Source organism: Elephas maximus, chromosome 11 (assembly GCF_024166365.1).
Source record: "Elephas maximus indicus isolate mEleMax1 chromosome 11, mEleMax1 primary haplotype, whole genome shotgun sequence".
Classification (NCBI taxonomy): domain Eukaryota; kingdom Metazoa; phylum Chordata; class Mammalia; order Proboscidea; family Elephantidae; genus Elephas; species Elephas maximus.
Window position 1 is genome coordinate 96,444,596 of NC_064829.1, and position 13,251 is coordinate 96,457,846.

General features: G+C 48.6%; 1 protein-coding gene across 1 annotated transcript; it reads left to right on the plus strand.

Moving 5' to 3' along the window:
• The first annotated feature begins 340 nt into the window (after nt 1-340).
• HAS1 (hyaluronan synthase 1) lies at nt 341-11,415 on the plus strand. Its single transcript, XM_049902096.1, has 5 exons — nt 341-437; nt 4,836-5,534; nt 6,855-7,080; nt 7,651-7,783; nt 10,208-11,415. The coding sequence occupies exons 1-5, from the start codon at nt 429-431 to the stop codon at nt 10,881-10,883; spliced, it is 1,743 nt and encodes a 580-aa protein (XP_049758053.1). The 5' UTR covers nt 341-428; the 3' UTR covers nt 10,884-11,415.
• Nucleotides 11,416-13,251: the final 1,836 nt, after the last annotated feature.

A 13,251-nucleotide genomic window follows, 5' to 3' on the forward strand; every position in this document is an offset into this window, starting at 1 on the left:
AAATACCAGGGTGATGGACAAGAGAGTCAAGAGGGAAACCCAGAATATAGAAGAAAGGTGGAAGAGAAAAAAGGGGGAGGGAGGGGTATGGGGCCAGAGAGAGGGGGAGAAGAAATGGTGGGAAACTGGGGGAGAAGGGGGGAGAGATGGAAGGGAGACCTCGGAGGAGAGGGATGGGCAGGGATGGCAGACTGGGAAGGGAGGCCCCCGCTCCCAGAGGGGGATGGGGGTAATAGCGGGAAGCGGGTGGAGCTGCCCTGCTTGGCCGTGACCTCAGAGCCCCTGGCCCAGCTCAGCCCTGACGTCAGCCTTCCTCCCGCCCCCGCCTGCTCTGGTCTTCAAATGATCCCCCCAGCTCTCCTGCTACTGAGAGACTCCTCAGAGAGCAAGAAGCGGGACAGAGAGAGAGCTGGGCCGGACCCTCAGCGATGAGACAGGTGTGTGTGTGTGTTAACTTCGGCCATGTGGGAGAACTACTAGCATGTGTGTGACCACGTGCGCTAGAGGAACTGTGTTCATGTGGTTGTCCCCATGTGTGCGATTTCATGTGTGTATTCATGTGTGTAAGGAGCCCTGGTAGTGCAATGGTTATCTATTCAGCTGCTTACCGAAAGGTTGGTGGTTTGAACCCACTCAGAGGCTCTGCGGGAGAAAGACCTGGTGATCTGCTCCTATAAAGATTAAAAAAATTACAGCCTAGAAAACCCTTTGAGGCAGCTCTACTCTGTCACGTGGGGTTGCTGAGTCGGAATTGACTCCACAGCACCTAACAACAGCATTCGTGTGTGTGTGACAGTGGCCATCTGTGTGGGACAGTGAGTATGTGAGGCTGAAAGTGTGCCATTTCCATCTCTGAGTGTGGGCGGCCATCGAGGGCACATGTACATGAGATATGACATGTCCCTGTTTATGTACATATTTATCTTGCTGTATATCTGTGTATGTCTGTGTGCGGCGGAGAAGGAAAGAGAGACAGAGAGAGAGAAAGCTGTATTTGCCTGTGACACGTGGGTCTGGATTTGTGTTTCATCTGTTCAATAAATATTAAGTTGAACCACATGAAATCGCCGATATTCAACTGCATTTGACCTATAAAAATGGCAATTTCATATGGTTGACTGTTACTATTATTTCTTCTCAAACCCTCCTTGTCTGTCCCATTGCCCTAGACCCAAAGGTGGGTGTTTGTGTGTTTCTTGACACATTGGCATTTCCGCCCAGTGTTGCCCCTTCCTGCTGGAGGGTATGTGTCAGTGTGTGTCAGCATGTGTACCTGTGGGAGTGGGGGTGGGGGCTGTAGGATCACTGTGTTTTACCTGAGGCTGGATGGTCTGTAGTCATTTTCAAGAACATGAGTGTTTTCCTATGTGCACATGCTCTGTCACTTGTCACGTATGGGTGTGTGTGTCCACAGTTGATATATGTGTGTTCATCTGTGTTGCTGGGACCCCTACCCTCTGCATCCGCACCATGAATTAGGCCACCTCTAGGAACTCAGGCAGAGTAGGGTTTGGAGCAAAGGAACGGAGAAGGAAGATTCTAGAAGAAAAGATAATCATTGTTGATATCGAGCAGTTACTAGTATCAAGCCATGTTCCAAAAGCTCTGCCTCAGCACTGTCCAACAGAAACACAATGCAAGCCACAGAGATAATCTAAAAATTTCTAGTAGCCACATTAAAAATGTAAAATGAAACAGGTGAACTTAATGTTAATAATATATTTTATTTAACCCAGTGTAGCAGAGTTCCTGGATAGTGCTGACAGCCAACATGCTCACCTCTTAGGCTCACCGAAAGGTTGGAGGTTCAAGTTCACCCAAAGGCAACTCAGAAGAAAGGCCTGGCGATCTAGTTCTGAAAAACCAGCCATTGAGAACCCTACGGAGCACAGTTCTACTCTGACACACATGGCATTGCCACGAGTCAAGTCGATGGCAACTAGCAGTAACTCAGTGTAACAAAACAAAAACAAACCAGTTTCGGTTAGCAGCTGAGTGCTTAATCATTTGCACCACCCAGGGACTCTAAAAACCAGCTGTTGTCAAGTCTATTCCAACTCATGGAGACCCCATGCGTTTCAGAGTAAAACTGCACAGAGGGTTTTCAATGGCTGTGACCTTTCAGAAGAAGATAACCAGGCCTCTCTTCTGAGGTGCCTCTGGGTGGGTTTGAGCTGCCAATCTTTCAGTCAGTAGCCAACTGCTTAACTGTGCCGCCCAGGGACTCCCCTGGTGTGACAGGGGTCAGCAAAATTTCTGTTAAAGGCCAGATAGTAAACATTTGTGGTTTTGCGGGCCTTAGTATCTCTGTCACAACTATTTATCTTTGACGTTGTGGTTTGAAAACAGCCATAGACAACAACAGCCACTAATGAGCATAGCTGTGTTCCAATAAAACTTTATTTAAAGACATAGAAATCTGAATTTCACATAATTTTCATGTGTCACAAAATATTCTTCTCCTTTTGATTTTTTTCAACAATTTAAAAATGTAAAAATCATTCTCAGCTTGTGGGCCATAGTAAAACAGGTGGTGGGCATTTGGTCTCTGGCTAGAGTGTGTGGACCCCTGATATATATAAAAAAATTATCATTTTAATATGTAATCAATACAAACATTATTACCCAGCCCCAAAAAACCCATTGCCACTGAGTCAATTCCGACTCACAGCAACCTTACAGGACAGAGCAGAACTGCCCCATAGGATTTCCAAGGCTGTAAATCTTTACGGAAACAGACTGCCACATCTTCCTCCTGCGGAGCAGCTGGTGGGTCCGAACCACCGACCTTTCAGTTAGCAGTCGATCACAGGCAAGCACTTAGCCACTGCATCACCAGGGCTCCTTACAAACATTTTAATGAGATATAGTTGCTTTTTTTTGTACTAACTCTTTGAAATCTAGCGTGTATTTACAACACATCTCAACTCAGATGCTACATTTTCACTGGAAACTCTTAATCTGTATTTAGATATGGAAGATTCTTGGGTGGCGCAAATAGCTTGCACTTGGCTGCTAATCTAAAGGTTGGCGATTCAAACTAACCTGTGGTGTCGTGGAAGAAAAGCTTGGCTGTGTGCTTCCGTAAAGATTACAGCCAAGAAAAATCTACTGTGTAACACATGGGGTCACCATGAGTCAGAATCAACTCGATGGCAACGAGTTGTTTTGGTTTGCTGTTGTTAGTTGCCTTCGAGTTGATTGTGACTCATGGCAACCCAATGGTTTATTTAGATTTCGCAAAATTTACTGCTGAAGAGGAAGCATCATATCCTCAAATTATTTCAGGTATACTTGAGCTTTCCAACAACTGAATCCAGTATCGACTTTTAAAGTTAAATTTAAATTAAATTAAATGAAAAATTCAGTTCCTCAGTTGCACTCGCCACATTGCAAATGCTCAGTAGCCACATGTGGCTGGTGGTTCCTGTACTGGACCATGCAGATCTAGAACATTACATGATGGTAGGTCTACATCTAATGACTCATTTAATTCTGAACTCGGCAACCCTATGAGGTGGAACTGACGACAAGGGAGGTGGCTTAGTGTGGAAGTTAAGAGCTGGGCACTGGAGCCAGACTGCCTGGGTTTGAACCCTAACCCCTCTTCTTACTACTCAAATGACCTTGAGCAAGAGAATTCTCCTTCCTGTGCCTCAGTTTCCTCATCGGTAACAGAGGGATAGTAATGCGACCTCACAGTGTTGCTGTAGAGAAGAACCTGGAACACAGAAGGTGCTAAATTCCCATTTTACAGATGAAGAAACAGGCATCCTTCCCCTCTGATTCTGGGCTCTTCCAGCAATGCCTGCTGGGCACTGACCCTGTCGCAGAGCTGGGCAGAGGAAGAGGAAAACCAGCCTGTACCTTTGGGAAGCTTCCAAAGGGAACTTCTGTCTGCAGAAATCAGACTCCTCTTGAGAGCCGTGAGATCTTGGGCCATTCCTCTTCGCTGATCAATCCTCAGTTTTGCCATCTGCACAGGGGAGAAAACATTATTTGTCCTCCAGAACTCCCCTGTGGAGTACAGGCAGTATATAGGGTTGTGGTTTAGTGATTGGATTCCAAGACTTCAAATCCCAGTTTCTTCTTTTCCAGGTATGACCCTGGGCAGGCTGCTTCACCTCTATGTGACTCAGTTGCCCCATCTGTAAAGTGAGGATGATAATAATAATAGCTACCTCACAGGGCTGTTGTGAGGATTAAAACAAATAAGTTAATATAAAAGGCTTTGAGCAGTGCCTGGTAGATACCATAGTGTGTTGTTCTTTTTAGTACATATAGATTATATTATTATTACTGATTCAACACTAGGATGCCTTTGTGATATGAATCATTATTTTATGTAGCACTAAAGGAGTCCCTGGGTGGCACAAACGACTAAATGCTCTACTACGAGTCAAAAGGTTGTGGTTTGAACCCACCCAGAGGCACCTCAGAAGACAGGCTTGGTGATCTGCTTCCAAAAGGTCACAGCCTTGAAAACCCTATGAGTAGTTCTACTCTTGCATACATGTGGTCGGAATGGTACTCCACCACAACTAACAACAACAAGAGGAAAAAACCTCCTGCCGATTAAACTGACACTCCATTGAGTGTAATCCCCACGGCGATTTCAGAGATGTGAAACAACTGTGTTAGAATCAGTATAATCAGGCATTAAGCTTAGACAACTGTTTGCCACAATTATTTTCATGAATGAAAACAACTTCCTAGTATCCAGGGGATCCTCTTGACAAAATGGGGATATTTTGAGCTGGCATGGGAAAAACCCAGGAGGGCTTCCTGGAGGAGGACTCTTCCCCATTCTTTCTCCCTCTCTCCGCTCCCAGCAGGACACAACCAAGCCCAGCACGGCAGCCTGCCGCTACTCTGGTCTGGCCCGGCGGGTGCTCACCATCGCCTTCGCCCTGCTCATCCTGGGCCTCATAACCTGGGCCTACGCCGCTGGCGTGCCGCTGGCCTCCGATCGCTACGGCCTACTGGCCTTCGGCCTCTACGGGGCTTTCCTCTCGGCGCACCTGGTGGCACAGAGCCTCTTCGCCTACCTGGAACACCGGCGGGTGGAGGCAGCGGCGCGGCGGGCGGCGGCGCGAGGTCCCCTAGACGCGGCCCAGGCGCGCAGTGTGGCGCTGACCATCTCCGCCTACCAGGAGGACCCGGCGTACCTGCGCCAGTGCCTGGTGTCCGCGCGCGCCCTGCAGTACCCGCGCGCGCGGCTGCGCGTCCTCATGGTGGTGGACGGCAACAGCGCCGAGGACCTCTACATGGTCGACATGTTCCGCGAGGTCTTCGCTGACGAGGATCCCGCCACCTACGTGTGGGACGGCAACTACCACCAACCCTGGGAGCCGGCGGCGGCGGGCGGGCCGGGCGCCTACCGGGAGGTAGAGGTCGAGGACCCCGGGCGGCTGGCGGTGGAGGCGCTGGTGAGGACGCGCAGGTGCGTGTGCGTGGCCCAGCGCTGGGGCGGCAAGCGCGAGGTCATGTACACCGCTTTCAAGGCCCTGGGCGACTCGGTGGACTACGTGCAGGTGAGTGGAGGGCGGCCTGGCCCCAACCCTGACCCTAACATTCCAAATCCATCTTCCCTGAGGTCTTAAGTTCTAGGTAGAGATTCATTCTTTCCTTCCTTTTTCCATTCATTCATCTATCCAATGGAGAGATTATTTCCATTCATCCATCTACCTACCCATACATCCAATATATTCATTTATTCGATCATCTATTCAATGTAGATTCTTTCCCTTATTCATCCATTCATCCATCCATCCACTCATCCATCCATCCACCCATCATCCATTCAATATTGAGATTCATTCATTCACTTATTCAACCATCCATTCTATGTAGATTCTTTCCTTCACTCATTCATTCAACCATCCACCCACCCACCCCCCCATCCATCCACTCAGTATAGATTCATTTGTTCAATTATTCGTTCATACATCATTCAAGTAGGGATTCCTCCCTTCACTCATTCATCCATCTAAGAGACATCATTTATTCATTTATCCATTCATTCATCCATGGGATATAGAGATTCAGGTGTTCCTTCCCCCCTTCATTCCTTCCTTTCTTCATTCATTCAATGTAGAGATTTTGTTCATTCATTCACCCATCTATGTATTCAAAAGAGTCATTTATTCCTTTAGTTATTCATTCATTCAATGGAGAGATTCATTCATTAATGCAATGTATTTGTTTTCCGTTGCTGTGTAACAAATTACCATGAATTTGGTAGCTTGAAACAGCACACATTTATTATCTCACGATTTCCGTGGGTTAGAAGTCTGGGCAGAGCTTAGCTGGATTCTTTGTTCAGGGTATTACAAGGCTGCAACCAAGGTGTTTGCTAGAGTTGGCTTAAGGGTCCTCTTCCAAGCTCATGTGTTTGTTGGCAGAATTCATTTTCTTGCAGCCAAGGAACTCATGGTAGCTTGCTTCTTCAACGCCAGAAAGAGAAAGTCTCTGCCTTCTAGAGGGCTCACCTGTTTAGGTCAGGCCCGCCCAGGATAATCTCCATTTTTATTAATTTAAAATCAACAGATTAGGGACCTTAATTACATATGCAAAATCTCTTCACCTTTTTCATATAAGGTAACATAATCATGGGAGTTATATGCTGTCACTTTTGCCATATTCTATTGGTTAGAAGCAGTGACAGTTCTCACTCAAGGAACACTATTATACAAGGGTGTAGGTCTAGGTTATGTTTTTAAGATGTGATTAGACATTGAAAATGATTTAAAAATTCAAGGTCCCAGCTGCTCCCCACCTCTGGTGCCTTGCCCCCGAGCACCAGCCCCACACAGTAGGGGTCTGGTCTGATCCTGGCCCCTCTGGCCCCACAGGTCTGTGACTCAGACACAAGGCTGGACCCTATGGCACTGCTGGAGCTAGTGCGCGTGCTGGATGAGGACCCCCATGTAGGGGCTGTTGGGGGGGACGTGCGGATTCTTAACCCCCTGGACTCCTGGGTCAGCTTCCTAAGCAGCCTCCGGTATTGGGTGGCCTTCAACGTGGAGCGGGCTTGTCAGAGCTACTTCCACTGTGTGTCTTGCATCAGCGGCCCCCTAGGTGAGCAGGGGTGAGATTTGGGAGGGTCATGGATGGAGTGGAGCAGGGGAAGGGGAGCAGGTGATGTGACTAAGACTGGGGACAGAGATGGGGCTGGGGCAGGAACTGGGATGGGGATAAGGTTGGGAAATGGAGGTGGTGTTTCGACTGGGGATGGGGTTGGAAAAAGGATGTGGATGGAGATTGGGGCTGGGGTTGGGGAAGGGTTTGAGGAAAGGGAAGTGATGGGGTTGGGATCAAGGACAGGGTTGGGGCTGGGTTGGAGGTTGGAGATGGATTTTTAGATGAGGACAGGTTGGGGATGGGGCTGAGAATGGATATGGGGCTGAGGATGGGGTCGTGGATTTGGATCTGAGACTGGGTTGGGGCAGGTTTGAAATAAGGACGGGCTGAGAATGGACTTAGGACTGGAACAGAGCTGGGGCTATGGTTGGAGGTAGTGCTGGAAAGGAAATTGAGATGGTGAGGGATGGGGCTGGAGATGGGGTTGGGGTTGGAGATAGGAATGGAGACGGGGTTGGTGACAGACAGCAGGGGCTGATGCTCCTGCACTCCCTGCCCCCCATCCAGGCCTGTACAGGAACAATCTCCTGCAGCAGTTCCTCGAGGCCTGGTATAACCAGAAGTTCCTGGGCACCCACTGCACCTTTGGAGATGACCGGCACCTCACCAACCGCATGCTCAGCATGGGCTACGCCACCAAGTAAGCTGAGGGAACCAGGTGGCCGGGTGTGTCCTGGGGCCAGATAGTATCCCAGGGAATGTGTGCATGTTGGGAGTTCTCCAAACTCAAAGTAACTCCTGGGACAACGTCTCTACCAAGTGAGATGTTAGGGGAGAGTGGAAGATACCATAAGGGACAGGGGTGGCATTTGCATTGGATCACAGGACCCAGTGGGCTCTACCAAATGAGGCAAGGTGAGACTGGGGAATTCCACCTAGAAAATACAACATGAGATGGAGAGAGTAGATTCTACCATGGAGACCAAGGTGGCACAGATTATTCCAGGTGAGGTGGGGAGGGCAAGAAATAAATGGATGGAGTGGTATCTGACTAGTGAGAGAGTGAGGGAGAAAGAGTGAAGTGAGAGAGGAGGGGAGCTCCTACCCTCTAGTAAGGGCTTTAAGGAAGTGAGATGTGGTTTAGTGATGCTTTGGGGCATATGAGCTAGACAAAGTGAAGTTCAGGGAAGAGTGAATTCCACATAGCGAGATCCAGCAAGACACTGGTCTGCTCTGACAGAACTTGGAATATACCGAGGGTCACCTGTGCAATCGTTCACGTGACATTCATTAAGTGCCTACAACATTTTAAGCCCTTGGAATGTGGTAATTTCTTAACCCTTATGTGCCTCAGTTTTCTCATATGTAAAATGGGGTCAATAATGGTTCCAACCTAACAGGGATATTGTGAGGATCAAATTCATGCTTACACTTAGACAATAAATAAGTAAAATATATAGTGTGCGAGGTAATCATAGGTGCTATGGAGATAACCCATAGAGACGTCTTGGAAGGCAGGCCTGGCAATCTGTTCCCAGAAGGTCGCAGCCTTGAAAACGCTATGGAGGAGAGTTCTACTCTGCACATACGGGGTTGTCATGAGTCGGAATCTACTCCACGGCAACTAACAACAACAACAACATGAGATAAATAAAGCCAGGAAGGGGGTGGATAGGAAGTTTCAGGGTAGGGAATGAAATGCTAAGTCAGGTGCCTGCGACAGGGTCAGGACTAGGCAGGAAGAGGAGGCTGGAGCAGTGAGCATGCCAAAGCGTGTGAGGAGTGAGGAGGACGGAGGTTCACAGGGAGTCCCTCATGGAAGGCTCGGAGGCCGCGGTGAGGACTTTGGATTGAGACAAGGGAGCCATGGGAGGGTTTTGAGCAGAGGGGTGACATGTTGTTGTAATAGGATCCCTCTGGGTGCAGTTTTGAGAACAGGCTACAGGTGGCATGGCTGGAAGCAAGGAGTCCACTAAAGATGCAACTGCATCATTCAGGGGCTTGGTTTAAACCCGCAGAGTAAAAAAAAAAGTAGCAACCAAAAAATAAAAATTAAAAAAAAACCAAACCCACTGCCATTGAGTCAATGCTGACTCATGATGACCCCATGTGTTACAGAGTAGAACTGTGCCCCATAGGGTTTTCTTGGCTGTAATCTTTACAGAAGGAGATTGCCAGGCCTTTCTCCCATGGCACAGCTGGGTGGGTTTGAACTCTCAACCTTTAGGTTAGTAGTTGAACACAAACCATTTGCACTACCCAGGGATCTTATAATAGCAAGAGGATTGTGAAAAAGGGGTAGATTCTGAGTGGGACTAAGAGAATGGACATGCATGCCTTCCAAGTGACAGATAAGAGACTGGACACTATCAATTAATGTCCATGGGGAGGGAATAATGTGACCTAACAAACTGATTGCTGGTGACCAGCCAATGGCTTTCTGTAAAAGGGATTCTGGCCTTGAGTGGCTTGGCTGGAAATCTGAAGGGATTGATTAGTAATGTCTGCCATGGCCACAGGAAGGGAGCCTGATGGTCCCCTTGAGAAGCTCTACCACATGGATTACCCTAGGCAGGAACCATGCCTGTCTTGTTTCTCATCGTGCGGCTGCCAATAAGAATAATTGCAATGGTATTAGTAATAGATTAGTGATAGTATAAGTAAGAGTGCTAGTAATGGTAAAAATATTAGCAATGGCATAGTAGTAGTAGCTAACATTTATCTAGCAAGCACTACATAAAAAAAAAAACCAAGCCCACTGCCATCGAGTCAATTCTGACCCATAGCGACCCTATGGTGACCCTATAGGACAGAGTAGAACTGCCCAATAGGGTTTCCAAGGCTGTAAATCTTTAAGGAAGCAGACTGCTACATCTTTCTTCCACTGAGCAGTTGGTGGGTTTGAACTGCCAACCTGTCCATTAGCAGCCAAGTGCTTAACCAGTGTGCCACCAGGGCTCCTCGTAGGAACGATTATTGACCCCATTTTACGTATGAGAAAAACTGAGGCCCGGAGAGGTGAGGAAACTAGCCCAGATCCCACAGTGGCCATTTCTGGCTCCAGAATCCTCTCCAGGCCCCAAAGAAAGCTGTGCTGAGGCCGCACCTTCTCCCGCCCCTCCAGGTACACCTCCCGCTCCCGCTGCTACTCAGAGACACCCTCGTCCTTCCTGCGTTGGCTCAGCCAGCAGACCCGCTGGTCCAAGTCCTACTTCCGAGAGTGGCTGTACAACGCACTGTGGTGGCACCGGCACCACGCGTGGATGACCTACGAGGCAGTGGTCTCGGGCCTCTTCCCCTTCTTTGTGGCTGCCACAGTGCTGCGGCTCTTCTACGCTGGCCGCCCATGGGCGCTGCTATGGGTGCTGCTGTGTGTGCAGGGCGTGGCGCTGGCCAAGGCTGCCTTTGCAGCCTGGCTGCGGGGCTGCCTGCGCATGGTGCTCCTCTCGCTCTACGCGCCACTCTACATGTGTGGCCTCCTGCCTGCCAAGTTCCTGGCGCTGGCCACCATGAACCAGAGTGGTTGGGGCACATCGGGCCGCCGCAAGCTGGCTGCCAACTACGTTCCTGTGCTGCCACTGGCACTGTGGGCTCTGCTGCTGCTTGGGGGCCTGGTGCGCAGTGTGGTCCAAGAGGCCACGGCCGACTGGAGTGGCCCGTCCCGGGCTGCCGAGGCCTACCACCTGGCCGCTGGGGCCGGTGCTTACGTGGGGTACTGGGTGGTTATGTTGACATTGTACTGGGTGGGCGTGCGAAGGCTTTGCCGGAGGCGGGCAGGGGGCTACCGTGTCCAGGTGTAAATTCGAGCAAGAGTCTTAAGGGGAGGCAGGAGGAGACTTGCAAGGCTGAAGGGGCATGAACTTGCTGGATCTTAGCTTCTCACCTCTGTGAAATGATGGGGGAGCCCTGGTGGCTCAAAGGTTAAACACTCTGAAAGGCTGGCGGTTCAACCCACCCAGGGAGAAAGAACTGGCAATCTGCTCTGGTAAAGATTCCATTACCCTGCTGCCATCCAGTCTATCCCAACTCATAGCGACTCTATAGCAGAGAGGAGAACTGCCTCGTAGGTTTTCCAGGGCTGTAATCTTTATGGAAGCAGATTGCCACATCTTTCTCCCACAGAGCTGCTAGTGGGTTCAAACCACCGACCTTTTGGTTAGCAGCCAAACGCTTAACCACTGTGCCACCAGGGCTCCTCCTGTAAAGATGACAGCCTAGAAAAATGAGTGGGGTCAACCCAAGACTCCCCCTGGGACTGTGTTGGGGCTGGGACTTCTGGATCCCTGGGGACGGGTATTTATTGATCAGGGTGTAGGTTTTTTAGGGGCAGGAAGAAAAGGGGCCCCCACTTTCTCCCTGTTCCTATTTAATCTTCATTTGTACTGTGTGATTAGGATATAATAAAGAATTTTATTTATTTTCTTCTGAGACTTGTCTTTTTCCTTTTTTGAGAACCAAGGGGGCTGGGGATGGTACTTTGTTACAGCAGCCTTACCAGACTAATACTTTATCTGTCTGCAAATCCCACTGGTTCTACCTTCAGAATAGATCCAGAACCACTGGTCCTCACCTCCCCTGTCACCACCTTTGTCCCCAGGCTGCATCTCTTGCCTGGATTAAAGCTACCATCTCGGGCCCGGATTGCTTCAGCACCCACCTAAATAACAGTGGTCCCTGCTTCCACCCTTACCCCCCCTATAGTCTATTATCCACAGAGTTTCTAGAGGGATCCTGTAAAAATGTAAATCAGATCATGGCTCTCCTTGGCTTAAAACCCTCCCATGGCTCTCATCTCATGCAGAGGAAAATCCACAGCCCTTATGGTGGCCAATAGGGATTGAATTGTGTCCTTCCCAAAATGTGCGTTGTGAATCCTAACCCCTATTCCTGTAGTTATAATCCCAGTGTGTTGTTGTTAGGTGCCATCCAGTCAGTTCCGACCCACAGCAACCTTGTGCACAACAGAACAAAACACTGCCCAGTCCTGTGCCATCCTCACAATTGTTATGCTAGTTGCAGCCATTGTGTCAGGCCGTCTCATTGAGGCTTTTCCTCTTTTTCAATTACCCTCTACTTTACCAAGCATGATGTCCTTCTCCAGGGACAGATCCCTCCTGATAACGTCCAAAGTATGTGAGATGAAGTCTCGCCGTCCTTGCTTCTAAGGAGGAGTCTGGCTGTACTTCATCCGAGGCAGGTTTGTTCTCTCTTTCGGCAGGCCACGGTGTATTCAGTGCTCTTCGCCAACACTGCAGTTCAAAGGCGTTAGTTCTTCTTCGGTCTTCCCTATTCATCGTCCAGCTTCTGCGTGCACATGAGGCTACCGAAAACACCGTGGCTTGGGCTGGGTGCACCTTAGTCCTCAAGGTGACATCTTTGTTTTTTAACACTTTAAAAAGGTTTTTTTGCAGCAGATTTGCCCAATGCAATGCATCTTTTGCTTTCATGGGTATTGGTTGTAGATCCAAGTAAAATGAAATCCTTGACAACCTCAATCTTTTCTCCATTTATCATGATGTTGCTCATTGGGCCAGTTGTGAGAATTTTTGTTTTCTTAATTTTTTTATGTTGAGGTGTAATCCATACTGAAGGCTGTGGTCTTTGATCTTCATTAGTAAGTGCTTCAAGTCCTCTTCAGTTTCAGCAAGCAAGGTTGTGTCATCTGCATAATGCAGGTTGTTAATGCATCGTCCTCTAATCTTGATGCCCCATTTTTCTTCACAGAGTCCAGCTTCTCAGACTATTTGCTTAGCATACAGATTGAATAGAGATGGTGAAAGGATACAACCCTGACGCACAACTTTCCTGACTATAAACCACATAATATCCCCTTGTTCTCTTTGAACAACTGCCTCTTGATCTGTGTACAGGTTCCTCCTGAGCATAATTAAGTGTTCTGGAATTCCCATTCTTCACAATGTTATCCATAGTTTGTTATGATCCACACAGTTGAATGCCTTTGCATAGTCAATAAAATACAGGTAAACATCCTTCTGGTATTCTCTGCTTTCAGCCAGGATCCATCTGACATCAGCAATGATATCTATCCCTGGTTCCATGTCCTCTTCTGAATCCAGCTTGAACTTCTGGCAGTTCCCTGTCGGTATACTGCTGTAGCCGCTTTTGAATGATTTTCAGCAAAATTTTACTTGCATGTGATATTAATGA

What these genes read in the sequence shown, in the direction of transcription:
- HAS1 (XM_049902096.1), top strand. An exon ending in TTGCATCAGCGGCCCCCTAG is followed by an intron (nt 7,081 to 7,650) that starts GTGAGCAGGGGT and finishes CCCCCCATCCAG; the next exon opens with GCCTGTACAGGAACAATCTC. An exon ending in AGCATGGGCTACGCCACCAA is followed by an intron (nt 7,784 to 10,207) that starts GTAAGCTGAGGG and finishes CCGCCCCTCCAG; the next exon opens with GTACACCTCCCGCTCCCGCT.